The following is a 19,749-nucleotide window of genomic DNA, read 5'->3' on the forward strand; positions in this document are numbered from 1 at the left end:
AATATAAATTGCTATTGGAAGCTAAAACCAAACAAATTAAGTCTGTCTACCTCAGCTATCAGGTCCTTTGAGACTAAAGATTCTTTGTATTTCCAGGGTTGAACTGACTAATGAAAATGAATGCAAGATCTAAGTGTACCCAAATTTTAGTAAATACAAACTAGGACATGTGACACCCAAGACACTAGAGTACCTGTATGTGGTACAAACTTCTCCCTTCCCTCACAGCATTCAGAACATGAGCCAAAGTGTATCTGTGTGTAACAAGCTCTTAAAGATGACAACCACCCACATTTCATCCACCTGCGTGTACCCCTAGGTACCCTTCTTGTTATCCAGACTCTCTCTTGTATTCCTTGCTCCTGAACTCAGAATATGCCCACACTTTTCAGGCACTGGTAAAACCCAGCAGGAAATATTCATTACAGATAAAATTAGTAGCACTGACATAAATTTAAAAAACAGAGGAAGTCTGTATTATTTTGAGATAAACTTTGGGAAAAAACAGGCTTTTCTGCTACATGAAAAACATGAAATAAGTACAGAAAGAGTGGTCATAGAAACTGATGAACTCAGGAGTTCTATAGAAGTCTGAGCAATCTGGAAGAACACACCCAGATACAATTCTACCTTCTCACAGGTAGCACAGGACAAAATTGTGTGGCACTTACTGTCGGTTTCACCAGCAACTGACCCATTACTGTAAACATCCGCGAGAGCCCCACTGGCGTGCACACTGCAGAGGAAGGAAGAGCATGCAGAACAGTCATTTTTAAGTCAAAGACCAGTTTTTTATTTGGATGCTTAGAGTGCTCTTCCACCTATAACCATTTTTTGATTTTGGAAAGAACTGCAAGAGCTTAAAGCTCCAATATGAACTTTTAAGCACACTGTAACCCACGTGAATTTTGAACAATACAAGCATCTCTCCCCTCCAAGAGCTTAACTGTGACTCTTTTTTATTTTGTCAACAAGGAACACCATATAATCAAAAACCTTAAACTTGCTCAACTAATTAATAATTTATTTAAAGCCTGTGGCACCAGAGGCTATGTCTTCACTAGTAAATTCAGCAGTGCCAGGATGCATTCCTGGGCTTTAAGACTGGATTGCCTACATCAGTAAATTACTGCAACTATTCCTGGCATGATTTGTCCTGGGCCAGTTAACACCTTTCCAAATGATTCTCAGTGCAGTTCTGGAGTTCAGACAGCCCAGGGACCATTATCATAAGCCAAAGCTGCACAGACACCTCACAACTGCAATATTGTGGATGGAGTGACACTGGCTGGCCACAGCACTGGAGAATAGCTTGGGCATGTTTCATCTTCCAGCACAGGTATAGCTGCAAGGCCAGGAGATCCTGAAGCTGCTTTGCTCTGAATGTTATCCTTCATCTTCCATCGATAGTAGGCTCAGCTACCAGACTTTAGGTTACTTTCTATAAAAAAACAGCAGGCCCTTTCTCATCCTGGCCTGTGATGGTTTTCAGAAATGATGCATGTATGCTTCTAGGGAGAAAGGCTCAACCACGATAATAGAAAATTATCGGCAGAAAACAACAGTTTAGGGAAAACAGCCTTCAAATACTGAAATATGTCAAAGATGAAGGAATTTATAACAATATGGATAAGCATGTATATCTATAGCTTCCATTACAATAAAACATTGTTGCCAAAAAAAACGGAGACATGATTTTATTGTGAGGATTGCATTTATTTTTATTAACTGGTGCTTTACTGTAGCTACTGTGTATTACAGGAAAAATACAAGAGTATTCAAAAATCTGATTTAAGCTAGCCTGCCTTTAGTGCAGAAGAATTTTGCAGGAAAAAGAGAAAAGAAAAATGAAGTGATGTTCCATCACCACTGCAATAGGCTTTACTCAAACACTGCTTCAGCAATTAAGGCAGCTGAAGAGGTAAAGCTCTACACAAGCAGCTGCCCCACTGCTGTATGCTGCCCTTTCAGCTACACAGATCTAACAGCTTGGAGGGCTTTCACCTCAGTGATTTGCTGAAGTTACACATTTCCAAAACCTGGCATTTAGTCACAATAATTTCAGTGAACTGGTTTACAACAGCCCCAGAACAGAGGCTGAGTTTTCAGCTCTGCTGAAGTAAACTGCAGGGCAGATTTGAAGTTCTGTAAAACAACTTCCCATTAAAGTGTTCAGTACATCTGTGAATGCCACTCTGGAAGAAGCCTGCATGAGACATTGAGAAGCACATGATTTAGTTTTCCCACCTTCCTCCCAAGTGGATTTGAGAATCTGCACATACAGAGAACTCACCAAGGTCTCTCCTACAGATCTGTTTAAAGGACATCACAAATTATCATTCCCTACCCTTTCTCCACAGTGACCACCCCATGTAAGCTTTGAACCTGTCAAGCTTGGAGGAGATGAAACCATAGTAATGTAGAAAGGGAGATGTTCTGTCCCTCTCAGCAGTTTGCCAGAAATTATTCAAGGAGGGGACTGACATTATAAATGGGATTTGGAGCCTTCCACCATGTTTCTTATTCCCCTAAACATGAATGACTGAACTCTGGTTAGGAGCAGTCAGTGAGTGTAAGGTTGGGTTTTTACTGTTTTTTACTGCACTTATTGCATTTCAAATGCAATTGTGTAACTGACCTGCAGACTGGCCAGAAACCAGCTGCATTATTATGAAAGCTGGCTGCACCATCTTCCAACTCCTGCCTATACAGTAACATTTTCAATTACAAAAGGAAGAATGGTAGTTCACTGAATATAGGACAAAATGTTCCAAAATAATTTTCTCACCATACTACTGGCCTCCTGCAGACATTTCATTTTAAAATTGTGCTTTTCTTTGCAGCATGGAGTCCCTATTTTTCAACTATCTGCTTTAACAAGTAAGAAGTCAAACTTGTTTTGGGTGAGTTGTAAAGTTTCTCTAAAGTTGAAAACATATGGTACTATTTATTTAAACTTCAGAACCCAAACCTAAAATTCACACCTAAATTTGAATTTAATCAGAAAAATTCCAAAATTTATTTAACCATTAAATAAAATCGAACACAATACAAAAAAAAAACTCTCCCACCATAATATCATTCATCTTTTGAAATAATGAGATAAATACTTACACAGAAGTAACAAGCATCCCATCAGTGATATACAGGAATACAAATAAGGGAGGTAGAATTCCCAGAGGTCTGTAAAGAAAACATTGAGCACAGCTTCAGCTTATTACCAAGAGGCTACTTACAACACAGAATTCAACATCAAAATGGTGGTGACTGAATTAAGACACCTTCACAACCTGTGCAGTATTCACACAGCACATACTAGAAACACATATGGGAAACCTACATTTCTGTATTTACAATCAAATTGGGTGAAGATTTTTTTGCATTCCATACCATATAAAGACTCCATACTGGCAGCATCATTGTCTATGAGTGCTGAAGCCACCCATACAATTCCAAGGATAAGCAGTGCAAGAAGAATGAGCATTACAAGGGTTTCCAAAATCCGTGCTCTGATGCCCTATAGGTAGAAGAGAGGAGAGGGAGGAAAAAAAACACAGCTAAGAAGTTTGAATCGGGTATTTTCAAACCTTTTTAAAATTACAAATAAATAGCAGATCCTTCTTCCTAAATATATACTCACATTTTATGCATGTAGACAAAAGCTTAACATGTAATGCACATTTAAAAGGTAGTGCATAAAAAAGGAAGTACTTATGGCTTTATAGTGCCCAGATTGCATTTTTCCCCTTAAACCCATAGAAAAACGTTTTAAATTGCATATGCCTTACATTTCTCATTAATCTCATTATTCCATAAAGTACTCTTTATACCACATGATTTCGTTCGAGCGTTTTTAAAAGATGGATTACTTTTCTGATACTTTCAGCAAAGAAAGTGGATTAGCAAATTTTTATCTATGATTCCAATCAAGGGAATGGAAAGCCAATTATGGCAGATAGCCAAATGGCATTAAACCCTGCGCAGGTACAACGCAGCAATTCCCTTAAAATCCGCCCGCAGCCGTCAGTCTGCGGAGCCCTCCAGCGCTCGGCTGCGGAACTGCTGCTCGGGCAGGGCTCGGGCACGGCTCGCACCCGGCCCCGGATCCATCGGACCGATACTCAAATAAATATTTCACCCGTTCTTTGTTTGCCACTACACGTCTCCTCAAGCAAATCCAACTCATTTCTCACACAGGTTCACTCCAGTTTGGGGATATTTCATTGCAAAGACTACTTGATAGTTAAAAGCAGAAAATTTGTTGGATTTGTTTTTGTTGTTTTTTTTTTAATTTTCATCACATCTTCCCTCACTGCTTAACTAGGGGATTACTCAAGGGTAATCTTTATATGACATTAACCCTAAAAAGTATGCTCTCTACATAGTCACTGCATCCAGCCACGAATGAGGACCCCAGGCATCCCAACCATGAGCACTGATCTCTTGTAACACACCAGTTCTTCTCCTCCACCAGTCCCCTGCAGAACAAGTAAGATTACCACTGACAACTCACTCCATTCTGCTCAGGGCAGGAAGATTTTTATATGGCACAGCACACACAGACTAGGATTCACACTCATTTAAATATAGTGAAATAATAATACTTCTAAGAACTTTGGTGAAATTATAGTTAGAAATATTCTGTCATAGACGCTAATGAATACTTGGTAATAGTCCAGGATAAAAAAGAAATTAAGACACTTAAAGCACATAGGTAAATACTTAATCTCAATTAGGCACCCGTAAGACTGTGCCCTATGAAAACATTAATGTTCTAGGCACATTAGTTCACACTTAGATACATTAGAGTACCTGCCAAATAGCTGCTATTTGAAAGGGATGAAAGCTACAAAACTTTCCCCTCCGTGCACATGGCAAAAATCTCTGGAGAATCACAGAATGACTGAGGTCGGCAAAGACCTCCAGAGGTCACCTGGTCCACCCCCTGCTCGAGCAGGGACACCTAGAGCTGGAATCTTTTGAGAACCTCCAAGCTTGGAGACTGCAAAACCCCTCTGGACAACCTCTGGCTACATTTTCAGTATGACAAGCTGCCCCCTGGAGTACTTCTGTTTTAAGGCAGTCAGATTTTCATTTGACATGTACTTTTCATTGGCCAAATAATGCTAGGATCCTAATTAAGTTGGAGTAAAAAAAAAAAAACTAAATAAAAAGAAGTCACAAAATACACAAAATGTTATTAAGCTTGACATTATAAAATTAAGTGAACAATTGAAATGTGTATTAAGGTGGTGGGCTTTCATACACTCACTGCTATACACTAAGAATATTGCTATGACTTCAGGTTACATTTCTGTGCATGAGGAAAAAGAGGTGGGAAAGAAATAAGGAAAGTAGGAAAACCTGGAAAAATATATTCCATTTTAAAAACCTTGTCTAATACAAAGCCTACGATTAGAATGACTTCTTGCCATTTAAAGATTAGAAAATCCAAATCTGCAACCAGGACACATTTTCATCAATGGAAACAGATGAAGCAATACAAAGAGTGGCTGGTTCTTCAAACACTCCCGGAGGATATCAGAAAAAAAGGAAAAAAAACCCAAGAATTACATGAACAGAGAGAAGGGGCTCAGAAAGCACCCTCTTTTGTACACACTGGGGTTATTCCTACTCCCTGGGGACATGCAGAGAAGAGAGAAGGCTTTGTACACCAAGAAGGAGAAAGATGAACTGGAACACAAAGAGCAAAATGATAAAAATAATGCTAGCTAAAAAGAAAGGTAGAAGTGTTGAAAATAGTCTGATCTTTGGTGTTCAGCTCATACATAAATTTCTCAGCATGTCAGTAAATGAGAGGGACATGTTCCCAAAATGGACTCAGGATCAGTGTTCAGGAAGCAGGAACACCTGCCAGTTTGAAGGAAGATGATACTTCTCTTTCTCAACAGTGATTTTGGGTTTAGTATCTCTCCACTTTAAAGTCTTTTTACATTAAGCTATCTAGAATAAAACATCAACTGTCACTGCACTCATGCAAAATCTCTAACTGCTGAACAGGAAAACAAAACACACCCAACACCTTACAAATTCTTCCAGCTGATTTTCACATGATCCATAAAGCAAAAGTCACTCCTGAAAGTCAATGCACTGTGTGGCTCCCTACTGTCCCTAAGCAGAAGTCTGACATCTTACAGGTTGACATATTAGAGTCTCTTGTAGAAGATGAAAAAAGAAATATGATAAACAAAAACTTTTGGAAGCAAATTACTATAATCCAATAGAAACTGTAATTTAACTCTTTATCAAGAAAACTGGGGAAAAGAACTGACAGATTATATCCTAAAACCCCCACCTTTTTTTTAACTTCAAAGTTTCACAACTTATGAGTCCACAACTCACCTACACTTCCACTCACAGCATATTTTCAAAACCCACCTAGTCCTTTAACATGAGCACTTAACCAAGCAAAGTATTTTGTTAAAGGAAAGATATTTAACACACCAATCCCAGCAGACTGCAACTTGCCAGAAGCCCAGTAATAGCCATCATCTTTTCTCTGCAGTAATGTGGGGAGTAGGGAAAAAAAAAAAAGAGCATTTGAAGCTCTCAAGGTTTGCCTAAAAGTAAAAGCTATCCTACAAACACATTCTAAGGATCTTATGGTTTGTACAGCCTTCAAGATATCTGACTCTCAGACTTCTAATTCTTCAAAATTCAATTGTCAAGACATTCAGAAATTTTTAAAGCTTAATCGTGGGCTACTTATGCTGCCTGGAGCACCAGGCCTAAGGGTTCATGTTTTCAGAAAAGCCTAATTTCAGCAGGAAAGGTTTTAATTATTTTAGAAGTGTTCCGACAAATTTTTAATTGCTACTCTGGAAGGCATCATCAAAATCTTACCATGTTTCTTTTCTATTATGATTAACACAGGTAAGTCATCCCAGATGACAAATAGCCAAAAGATATTAAAAAACAGCACATGGCCAAAAAAAGGTAATTCTTCATCTGAAAAACCCAATGAAGTACAAATGGCAACAACAGTCCTGAAGGGAAAACAGATGTCATGCAAGCAACTCAGCATAATTACCAAGGAAACCACCTCTCCCCTGCAGTACATTTGTGTTGAGGGATGACTGTTATGCCACCTACAACACATTAAGACTTTTCCTACTGTATGTGTTCACACACAACAGCTAGAGACTGGCTTTACTTTAGAAGATAATGTGTGGTGATAGGTCCTTACAGCTTCTCAACAAGGAAAAGGAAAATGTCTTGATGATGGAGACTAAAGAGTTGGGGTTTCTTTTTCCCCATTTTAAATTTTGTAACTACTTTAAATTATACAAATGTAACTACACAAACCACTTTGCCATTCATCTGGCACCAGCAACAAGGGAAGATCTTGCTCTGCACACTGGCTGTCCATCAGGTGTCAGGCCTCTCAGGTAAGCAGCAGTTGGCACAGGGATCTCTCCTGACTCACAAGGACAGTGCATAGACAAGAAACCTCCTGCCTGCTCCTCTCTCCATTAAAATCCACATGTAAATTCTGGAAAGTTTAAAAGGAAATCTCTGACAACTGCCATTCTAGCAATGCTAACATAAGACATGCACCATATTCCAGGAAAGACACTGTGGAAGATGTTATCTTCCGAGCAGTGGCACAACACTGGGCCAGAAAATCACAAGTTGTTACTTTTTGGGAAGGAATTATTAAATAAATGAAAGCAATCGAGTCATTTGTTGCAGGTTTTTTTGCTCCGCCAGTTGTGATGAGGAGCACAAATATTATTTTTTCAGAAATTTAAGCATAGTTTTTAACGCTATATGGATTTTAACATACATGTAGAGATATTTACCAAGACCTCTTTTGTTTTAATGATGATAAATGATTAGAAAACCTTGCAGTATGTTAGCATCTCTTTTTGCAAGAGGCAAAATGCCTGGTAAAGTGAAAGAACTACAGCCCCATCTTTACCTTATGAAAATGCATTTCTTTGTTGGAACATTACCTGGCTATAGAGATTTTGATGAACATATTATTAGCTCCTATAAAATGGATATTTTTGGAGCTACACTGCCAGTGCAAGACGTGGAATATTAATTCTATTTTATTAATTCTACATTTTAATTTGTTTGCAAATTGTGCAGAAAAGAATAATAGAACACCCTACCCTATCATCAATGAAATAAAAATTACATGTTACACACACAGCCAGAGAGTGCTAAGTTTCTATGGTACTGAATATGTGAACACAGTTCTGCTTGGACATCTTGACCTCTTGCAAGGTAGGTAAACATCACTTTTTACACCATGCCCCGACCTACGGGGAAAGCCTGGGAAACATTTCTGCAATCATGGCACATTTAAAGTACACATGACACCCATTGTTCTCACATGACAGAAGGGAGTCTTAGTAACCTCAAGATTTGTTCAGTGAGGGGCTGATGGCAACAGACACACATGATAACATCTACAGGAGAAATGAAGGCACTAAAAAAGGGAGAAGTACACTGGGTACATGAGGCTGGAGATGCTACATATTCACCTAAATTAATTTTTAGCATGTGACACCCCCTCTTTCTCCATTTGTTAGCATTAGTGAAGAGATGAGTGTCAAGAATTTCACCCGTTTCTATGGTCTGACACCAGACTTGGAGCAATCCTTGCTGTGACCTATTCAAGGCAGTCCACAAGCAGGTTTTTAGTAAGTAAAGGAGAACAATTTTGCACCAGACAACATTAAACACATACTACATTTTAGCACACTGATATTTAGCCAAGGGGTTATTACCTCATGAAACTACACAAATTAGTAAGCCAAAAACAGATGCTGTAGTTTTAGGAAAACTCAGTTGATTTTAAAAATGTAGCTGCTAGTGACTCAGAGCCCTCATGAAGCAAGCTAAGAAAATTTTAATAAAGAAGGAATATAGTCAGGCATCAGATTCAAGTAAGTAGGAAAAAAAAAAAAGGCACCAACATTTCCTTGCCCATACAAGAAATCAAATACTTCAGATTTTAACTAGCACTGAGTGTGTCTACTCCCACAGAATCTTCACAGCCTATAGGGATTTTAAGATTAAAATGAGCACTTTTCATCACAAGTATATTTTTAAGCTTGTATTTATTTTCCACACAATACTAACATGAAAAATTCACTCATAAAACATTCCCAGCAACTTTCAGCTGATTTTTCTGTTAGCATCCTTTCTCAAATGTTTTCACAGTTGTTACCACGCTGTCAATGGAGCAAGAGTAGGCAGCCAAAATACTTAACTGTTTTAAATTTAACAGGCAGACAGGATAAGTAACAAAATCCAGAAAACTTGGAATATCCAGAAAAATTAAAGTTTTATTCAAAATAAACCAAAATTATTTCTTTGGGTACTGGCTAAAGACATGTAACAATAAGTATTGGAGTTATGCCTGCCAAGTTGGAAGTGAAGGACCAAAATCCCTCAAATAGAGCTCAAGAAAAAGATGTCTTCACTTAACAGCCTGGAGAGGAGGCCATCTATTCAGGATGCAGTACACCCACTGGTGACTCCTTTGCCAAAGAAGACTTATGTTTCCTTCTTCAGCATCTCCGAGGAGCATCCACACCACAATGTTACAGCATAGTTTGGGGTCCAGACCCAAACATTCCCACTGACACCACTGCACACAAATAACTCAGTGAAATAACCCAAGATCCAACATGGACACCTTGCAGACTTGAGTCCTTGCGACCAGAATAAAAAAAAAAAAAAGAAAAAACAGTTCTTTCTCACTTTTTTCCTTAGGATCTATTTAATTATCCAATACAAGATGGGCTCCAGTGAGAATGGTAAGTTGGGATTAATTATTGCCTAGCAGTCAAGGCACTGTTTCAAACACATGGACTGAAATTCCTCAAGCAAAGAGCATACCCATGACTCTTCCACATTATCCATCATTCTTATAAATTTAACACAGAAGTAGTACATTAGAAGTATTATTCCTTACAAGTTTTGTATCAGAATACATACCAGAATACACGCCAATTTCTTAAAATGAGGGAAAGCTAGACAGAATAGCAGCCAAACTGCAAGCACACACTATCTGGTATAAAAGAATTCCAGCCTACAGCTGTCAGGCACACATGACTACCCTGCTGCAGCTCACCCTAAAAGGATGGATGCAGATCTGTGGACATCCAACCCAAGCCTTCTGGGGAGAATGGAAATGAGAAATGAAAGGATAATCACAGTAAAATGCTAACTGTCCCAGTGTTACCCCTTTCCCCCACAAGTTTGCTCTGTTGTTCCATTCACTAGCCCAGCTCTCACTAATTAAGCTCTCAGATGATCCACTCCCTCCACCTACCAAGTTTCCCAGGCTTTCCAATGCCACCTGCAACAACAACATGAGCTGTGGGATTTCTGACACTATGAGTCTCCCTCTAATCATTTAATTTTGGATCAGAAAGAATCTTTCCTGCTAGACTGGCCTGATAGGAAGATAGATATTTTCCAACTTCTTTGTACCTTGGCAGAGCATTAAGATAAGTAATGCTAAGTATAAAGAAAGACTTGGAACTTGTGATTGTGTTTCTGGCAGAATGAAATCCTGAAGACAGTTACCAAAAGCAAATGACATGTACAAGCACACAAGTCACTTTTAAAGTTCTAAAATAAGTAAAGAAAACAAAAGTAAATCCCCTGAAGTCATGTTTGTTATTAATGCCCTGAGAGAGTGAATAAGCCCAAGAAGAAAGCACACTTCTAGGAACTGGTCAAAGCACCAGAATGCTGGAAGTTCCTATTAATAAGCTGGAAAACTCTTGAAAAAGCTACCAAAAAAAAAATGAACAGGGAAGAGATATAGTCTTTGGCTCTCCCTACTTCCCTCTGTAAATAAAATTGTTGTCTGTCTCACCTCACACATTTTCACTACAGATGTGTAAGCTCCTTCCTTGTCAGTTCAGAATAAGTGATTCCTAATATAAAGAAACCCATAATGTGAAGTAATTCTAATAATACTAAATAAGTAATATAGACTACAGATCTAAATATCACATGGTTATCAGTATCAAAAAGCTACTGCTTTCAGAGAAGGAATGAAAAGTGGTGTCTGCCTAGTAAAGTTTCATTTAATAAATGAAAACCCATTAGAAAAATCTTTATTACTTTTCTATTATTAAGACAATTATATTAAACCTTTCCACTATGAACATAAAATTCTATGGAAATTTTCACCACTGTGAATTAAAATTACAATTATAGTAAATCTGTTAAGTATTTTTCAGTTTTATTGTAAAACAACAGAACTACATAGATAGGCCTAAAATAGAGACAGTTTTGCTTCTTCTGAATGGTCACTACTTGATGTGAATGGAGACACTGACTAACGTGGAAATATTGAAATATTCAAATCTTAGTAAGATATTCCTCATGCATAAACCAGCCATTTTTATAAAGCAAATCACATCCTCCAAATAAAACTAAAAGCAAATCAATTTAATGCTTCTGACTATTTACTGAAATAAATCCAAACACACTGAGACGGGAAGATGCTCAGATTGCCTCTTGAAGCCTCTAACTCAGATATGCCAAATTCTTAGAGGCATCTGCCTGTTTCCATTGATTAAGAAAGGGGTCTGAATCACAGCCATTTCAGGGATCTTGCATGTGTGAATACTTCCTTCCCAAAGGATATCAATTTTTTCCATGAGACATTTCAGTTTTAAATTAGACTGTTACACGAATTCTATTATAAACTGACAAGTAAAATAAATAAATAAATACAACTCAGGGTTTTTAGATACACAGCTATCATCTACCACAAAGGGTAGACAGAGGGCATTAAGAATGCTCCATCCAAACAAAATTTAAAAGCTGTTTATTTTTGCCTAAAAATAAGTGTTTTAAGAAGAAAAAATATTTTAGAAGCCAGTGCTTCAGTTCACATTAGTGATAAATGAAGAGAATTCAAGCTTCGCATTCGTAGCTGTACCTTCTGTACACTTTACAAGCAGTATAAGTATTCAACACGTTTAAACAAGTTTTAGCATTTTTGCTCATGCAGAACTCCGTAAGCTATCCTAAACCCAAATAAAAACTGTAAAAAAACTAAAAAAAAAAAATTAAAAAAAAAAAATCAATTTACCCACTAGCAGAGCAGCAGGGGAAAATATTCTCCTCTTATTCCATTTGCAGGCTTCCAGCTACATGTTAAGGCTCTTAGCAGAATCTCTGTAAATTCCACATAGCATAAGCATGCTACATACAGCACACACGTGCAAGTTCAGGGCAATGTAGGTGTGGGGAAAGCACAAAAGTTCAGCAATGCAGCCCATTCCTGGCTGGGGTGAGGTGAAATAACTTATGCTCCAGTGCTAGCTTCCAAAACTGAATAGCGTTACAGATGCCTCTACCTCCTCAATGTGCCACCTAATGCAGTTTCTCACAGCATGCTAGAGAAGTCAGTCAGAAAACCACATTTCAAAATAACACCATTTTCCTGGTGCACCATTTTTATCCCAATGTTACTAACAACACTTGGTTCATCTTGTTACTCCACAAATTTCCATAGCTGAAATACATTAAAACACTGCAAGAACACAAACTAACCTGACACATTTTGATTTTCTATCTACATTACAGAATTGGTCACAAGAAGTAATTATAACCTAACTCCATACACAGCTGCAGAAGGGCTGAACCCCTGCCCAGATAATGAAGTGGCAGTGAAGCAGCCAGTGCAGAAAAGCTGTACCAAATCAACTTTACCATCAGCTTATCTCCTGGTAGCCTACTTTTTTGTACCTTACACTGAGGCCTCTTTAAACGAAGTACCATCTAATTTATGGAAGCAACCAACTGACATTTAACTACTTCAATGAAACGGAGCACAGATCACATCTCATCACATCTTGATCCAATGTGTGCAACAACCAAATCCCTTATTTCCCCCTCAGCTGTCCCCAGATACAGAACTGTTACTTATATTCAGCAAACCACAGATCTCCTTATGCTAATATTAAAAAGTCAGATTTTTGTATATAATGTCCCCAACTGACTTAAGCAAGAAGTCCTATAAAAACCTGATAAAATATTTTATATATCTACAAAACCAAATTCACATTAAGCCATTACTCCTCATCTGGCAAGTTTCTCTCTCCTGGCTACTCCTTCTTGAATTTCTTTTTATCTCACTCTCAGTGAAACATGGTACAGCCTTAAGCTGACAAATACACAGATATTATTTACCTGTTCTGCACAGTCTTTGATCCTAAATGTCTAAATACAGACATTTAGAAAAAAAAAAATTGCGTTTTGAAGTCAAGATTTTGAAATTCAGAAAAAAAAAAATACAACCAGGATTCCCAAGCTCTTTTGACTCACCTGTAGTAATTTTCATGCTCTTACAGTCATAGTGAAAGGACAGCAGACATCACCACAAACAGACATCGCCTTTACAAGGGTATTTTCATTTCACACTAATCCACATTCGAATTACAGATTCCAAAAACTACTGTATGATTACAGATTCACAACAACAGGCTAAACACTCAAACTCTACTTTGCTACATATACTAGTAAGGTAAGAATTTCCTTTTGCTCTGCAGAAGTGCAAGTGAAGGGTTTGGTAATTAAGATGCAATTTTAAACATGTTTCCAGAGTTTAGTGTAACACTAGTCTATGTTACATACTAACAAGTTATACTAAACTTTCTCATCTTCCTCTTGCAGACCTTTTATAAGCTCTTCTCATTGTATGAGATGGGGCTATCCTCTTCATACAAATTACGTTCTAAATTTAGCCATGTACAAGCTGTTTCTGAGACCTTGGTGGAAGCAGCAACTACACAAAGGTTCAGGATAGGCACCATCCTTAATGCAAGATTTACAGTTAAATATAGTCCTTAACTCTGCACCTTACATCCTAGAGATTACGTTAGGGGTTTGTACAACTGTCAGCTAAGTATACTTTTAATTAGAAGGAAAAAACATGACCAAGCAACTTGCCAAGTCAAAAGTACAGAATCATCAGGATCTGCTTCTAAACAACAACAAAGTAATAAATTTTAGGTGGTGTCATTTTAAAGGACTCCAGCTTAAAATCTGGACTTCATATCTGAACCTAACATGTTAGTTTATGTCAAAAATACAAACCCAAACAGCTGCCTTTGATGTGACTGATTAAACAACTTTTGTTTCTGGTATTACTAATGGAATGAGTAAATGGGTTGTAATATAATGTACAATAATTCAGTTGCATACTAGTAAACATTTCATAGAGATCAGAGTACTAAAGTCTCAGTTCATGCTGAATGATTTTATAGACAAATAAATATGAGCTTAAATGACAAATAAACATTCACTGTTAACAGGGCACCTCAAGACTATTTGGTGAACCATACACACAATGGCCTGTGGGTATTGCAGTCAGGGGTAGAAGTAAGCATAAAGCACAGTCAAATGCTGTTTGCAAACAATATTTAAGATTCTTGAACTCCCCAAAACCATCTTACAGAAAAATCAAGGCAAATTTTAAAAACTGATCTTAATTAGAGATGATTTCATATTGGAAAATATTTCCAAGCCACTTATTTACCAGTATTTTGCAATACAGGAACAATTTCTTTCCATGGAAATCTGCTTAAGTGAAAATGTTTATAAAAAGTAAATACTTCAAAGCTTACTTTGAACATACTTGCTACATTGTCAGCACACACTGTAAAATATATTTTACAGTAGTCTACACCTATAGTTGTACCAGAGTTCTACTTGTACAAACACCAAAGCTGGGAGTACAGATTTTCTATAAGGAAAAACATAGAAATTAGAATTTCCATACCCACCAAGAAACACAAAAGCAGCAGGTTCACTTTTCAGTGTATTTATTATTGTGTTTAGTCACCTGGAATTTGCAAATATAATGCACTGCAACACACTACATCAGAAAGTCAAGCTCAGTTCAGTCCTATTCCATAGTGCAATGACTAGAAGTCATTGCTATTAATACAGCGGACTGAATAAAATACTGAGGAGATGGAAGACATAAACACTATGGTTTTGTTCAGCAAGCTAACAACAGAGTACAGCCAAAAAAAGCAGTTTCAAAATTGTTAATATGTTTGCAAAGCTTCAACCCTCACCCTCTGCCGAAGTAAGTAATTTTATTTACAAAACATTGTTAAAAGAGATGAAGGGAAGAAATCTGCCTTTAAACTCAGAAACCTCTGCATTTCACTATTTTGTAAGGAACCTACACCCCATGTTTTACTTGCATGGGTTAAGCTGCAGCTGCTAACACAGGCAGGGCTTTGCAGCCACAGCAGCCAAATCTTTATACAGTAGCAAGCACAACACAATAAATGTTCTGACCACTGGCCCAGCTCACCTGCTTTCAGCATATGAATAAACTGCTACATTTCTTAAGCGGTGCTTTTACTAAAATAAACTGAGAATTTGGGAAAAGCCATCAAGGAAAGGCAAGCAGATGGAGAGACTAGCTGACACATAACAATAGCTGGTGAAATATTACTCTTATTTTCTGTAATAAACACCAAGATCAAAACATTACGCAAGTTAAATTTCCTTGAAAGGTTCCCAGCAGGAGTTTTCCTTTTTGTTTGTGCAGTACGCGATTTCCTCTCACCCACAAAAAACATACCAAGAATGTGCATGTGCCACTAACACTAAGCAGCACTTCCTTAATCACTCATTTCCAACAATTTATGGATGATCAGTGGCAAAAACGAGCAAAAATAATGAAAGCATGCAATGAAAGCTCATTGAGACAAACCGGCTTGGACTTCCTACTCATTTCTGTGTCTCTTTAAGATGGGGGTCTGATACAAATTAGCCACTGGGAAAAAAGTCATCTGGTCATAAAATACAGTACAGGGTCACTTTTATGTAAGTTTGCCAAAAGGGACATAAACCAGGACAATTTCAAACTGTGACACAGGATAGAAGTATATTAAAAAAATCTTTGTTCCTCCTCCATTGTGCTGTCATGTTGCTCAGCTTTATAGACATTCTGAGCACCAGCTCTGGCCTCTTCGCTTCCACCTGGTCTACCTAATTAATTAAGCAAGGAAGTTACCTCAAATTTTTGTAGTATTTGTTTTTATTATCATGCACTTCTTTTGATGTTCCAGGAGTTAACCTCTTAATCCACAGACTCTGTGTGTTGTGTTCTGAACATTTTGGGATGTCTGGATAATTTGGATAATTGGTCAGGATGTTGCTGTCGCTCATGTTAAACTTTATGCTATGACTACAAGTTCAAAGATCAGTATTAAGGTAATATACTTCATAAAGCCTTTTAAAAACTCTACACTTGTGATTATGCAATACCTAGTTTTTCCAGTTTCTCACAGTAGTAAACTGCACTATTTGTATTTTCTTGCAAGGAAATTAGTCCAAAGCGTCCTTCTCTTTGTCAACTTCAAATAAGTACAAATTTCCATTGAAGTTACATCAAGAGAAAGGTCATATTTTAAAGGTCAAGAAAAGGTATAGCAATTATCTTCTCAAAAATGTTTGCCTCCTTCACACAGCAGCACACATGCAATTTTTTGTGCAGTCTGTTACCACACATGGAAACATCAGCACTGTGACCTACTCAACTGCAAATAACACAACTTTTCTCTCTTGGAGAGAATGATAAAAAATGAAGTTAATTCTGACATTAAGAAACATTGTTGACAACTCTGTTTCATTACTATAATCTGAGCACATCAGTGACAAAGAACTAAAATATTATCTAAACAAGAAACATAACTTTATGCACCATCTCTACAAAGGAAGACAAGAAGAACAAAGATGTAAAACAGTTTTCAACAGTGATGCAAGAGACTAAAGTGATATCAGGCACACCAACAGCTCAGTTAACAGCACTGGCTGAGTTGCAATGTATCACAGTTCCAAGTCTTGAAAAATGCAATTCACATGTGCACACATGGCAGATACACAAAGACATACATTTATATACATATGTATAGTATACAGTTCCAGCATTGGCTGGATTATTATTATTCTTGTCCTGACATCAGAATTGTTCAAGTGCCATTCAGTGGAAATGAACAAGAGCAAAGAGCAGCATTTAAGCTCTTTAGAAGGGCATGATCGTCCCTCTCAGGCCCAAAATGCCCTGAATTCACATGGATTTCATGAAAAACTAGCAGAGAATCAGTCTGAACTCCAGTGCAGCACTGCATCCATCCATGGCCAGTGATTCATGTCCTTATTTCTCTCTTCTGCACAATATGCAAGTCCTTGGTTGCTTTCACTGCTGCCCTGAGGAAGCCAAGTGAGTCTCTAAAAGGGCCCATGTGCCATTCAGAAAGTACACCAGCAGCCAGGGAAAAGGGCCACAGGAAACTGGAAGATGGTTAAACAAACCCATTCTCATTCAGAACAGTTAAGAGAGCCGTGCTACCGTTCAGGAACATGGAATAAGAAGTTATAAAAAGCTCACAACAGTAATTTATGAGCTATCTGAAATATCAGAGCTTGCAAAAAACAAAAATCACACCACAGTCAATACATAAAATAAACTTTTATAGGACAGTCTATGATAAACAGATGGCTAAAAATCTTCATGAGTCACACCCACATGTGATAATTACTAAAATTACTGTTGCTATTTAATCTGAACAAAGACCTCCATTAAAAAATGGGAAAAAAAAAGAACATTTTAATTTCAGGAATGAACCTCTTCTAATTCTGCATTTTCAGAACTTGCATTAAAGTCTAACAAGTAATTCATATATGAAGACCTTCAAACAGACATCTTCACTGCACACACCTATACCCAAGTGACCTATTTGGTCATTATGATGAAGGCAATGCAATGACAAAATGACTGCATAAAAGCTTCCACTGGAACAGTCTTTTTATCCAAATTTTGATCTGGGCTGCTATCTAGAACCAACTGCTTTCTCAACTCCCAACTGAAAGATTAAAGATCCATGCCAAACCTCTTTACTGAATGTCTTCACATTTACAGTAGATCATTCTTCTCTTAAATGCTACAAGTTTTGCCAAATGCATGGAATGCTCTTTTAAACTGAGATCACTAAAATCAGATTTTTCCAGTGAACAGTAACAGCATTTGAACAATGTTTTATCTCTCTGTTCCATTAGTTGGATGTGACGAATGACAAAATATGATTTTTTTAAATTTACACAAAATAATTTGTTAAAATACAAAAATTCTACAAAATAATCATGGCCTCAAAAATCTATTTGGAAAAGAGGTGAGAAACATGACAAAAATCTACAGAAAGTAAAAATTGATGGGAAATACCCTTCCTTCACAGATGCTACAGAACTGAAAACCTTACATGTAATAATGAATTTGATTAAACACAAACTTTCCCAGCTTCTAATCATCGGATTATGTGATGTAATTCTTTAAAACATATGTAGCAATTACTACAGGTAGAATCCTTTATCTACATCAGCATCTGAAAAGAACAGCACACTTAATTTTAACTATCACCTTAGTCCAGAAGGGCCATCTGCCACTTACTTTCCAAGAAAAGCAATCTAAGACAAGGTATGTTCATATTACAACATCCAACAATTGCTGAATCTTGACCAGCAGCTTTAAGGCTCGTTCCAAACTGATAAAACAATTCCATCCACTTAGTAAGGTAGAACAGACATTGCATAAAGTCCTGGAGTATTTGTACCAGGAATCACACTTGGCTCCTGGGATGTCCTAGAAACATCCAGAACTCAAAGTTTTAAAAAAAAAAATTCCAAAATGGAATTTCCTCCCCTCCAATTGGTGTGTTTTGATACTAAAATCTGATTTCACCAGCCCCCATGAAGAAGCAAACTCTAAAGCACCAACAATCATCTTTTCCCTGGCATCTGCAGAAGATTATGCTCCTATTTTATCCATCTCATCACACAAATGCTTTCAAGTATAAACACGCAATGGTGATCTGATTTATCTTGAATGGGATTTACACATAGCCACTACCCTAAGACAGTTACACATTAACTATTAAAAGTTTCATTTAAAGTGCAAGTTTCATATACCTGGGATACACAAAGCATGTGTTGGCACCAACAGAACTCCACCAGCAGAAGTACCTTACCCAGTATGCTAATGGAGAGAATCCTTGGTTCTGTTGTATTTCAAGAAACACAAACCCATGAAATCAGTTAACATATTTTTTGGGAAAAAAAAAAAGATAAATATTAGCTGTGGCTAGATACTTAAATGTCAAAAGGAAAATGGAGTGGCCCCCACATGAAAACTGGGAGGATAGAGTTGCTAAAAGCTCTCAGCCCTATAGATACCTGAAGTGAGTAAGAGAGAACAGAAAGTGTTTCCAGCCAAAATGGATGAGTTCAACACAGGAGCCCATCACCAAACTCCTTGGAAGCTAAATGCATTAGTTGGGTCACCCAAACTGAAGTGAAAGAAGTGACCTGGCTACTTCTGCAGTTTGGTCAATGCACAGCAATGCAGCAGCAGCACCAACTCAGCACAGATGACACAGGACAACATTTACACACCACCTGGGCCAGGCCCTGCAGGTGTTATCTAACACAGCTGCATTGCTGTAATCCACCAGTTATTCTCTCTGAATTAAAATTTTGCTTCACACAATAGTTCCTAAGTTGTTTTGGTTTTTGTTTTTTTTTTAATTTTTCTGTCCTCTTTTTTCTCAAGTGAGCTCCCACTTGAATGCAGCACTTCAGCTGAGTTTTCCCTAATCTCACCAAGAACCAAAATGGAAACTTCACTGCCTTGATGCCAGTTCCTGTCAATGCAACCAGAAATTGTTT

At 37.5% G+C, this 19,749-nt stretch overlaps 1 protein-coding gene across 3 annotated transcripts in view; it reads right to left on the reverse strand.

Annotated features, from left to right (window-relative positions):
* LMBR1 (limb development membrane protein 1) overlaps positions 1–19,749 on the reverse strand; it is a 67,242-nt gene that overhangs the window by 22,730 nt on the left and 24,763 nt on the right. For all 3 annotated transcript variants that reach the window (XM_062506432.1, XM_062506440.1, XM_062506449.1), the window contains 3 exons: positions 3,391–3,517; positions 3,115–3,183; positions 672–736 (listed from right to left, as the gene is read on the reverse strand). In XM_062506432.1, the coding sequence (XP_062362416.1) occupies positions 672–736; positions 3,115–3,183; positions 3,391–3,517 (261 nt within the window). The remainder of the gene's footprint in view (positions 1–671; positions 737–3,114; positions 3,184–3,390; positions 3,518–19,749) is intronic.

The sequence above is a fragment of the Cinclus cinclus genome, chromosome 1, assembly GCF_963662255.1.
Source record: "Cinclus cinclus chromosome 1, bCinCin1.1, whole genome shotgun sequence".
NCBI classification, from domain to species: domain Eukaryota; kingdom Metazoa; phylum Chordata; class Aves; order Passeriformes; family Cinclidae; genus Cinclus; species Cinclus cinclus.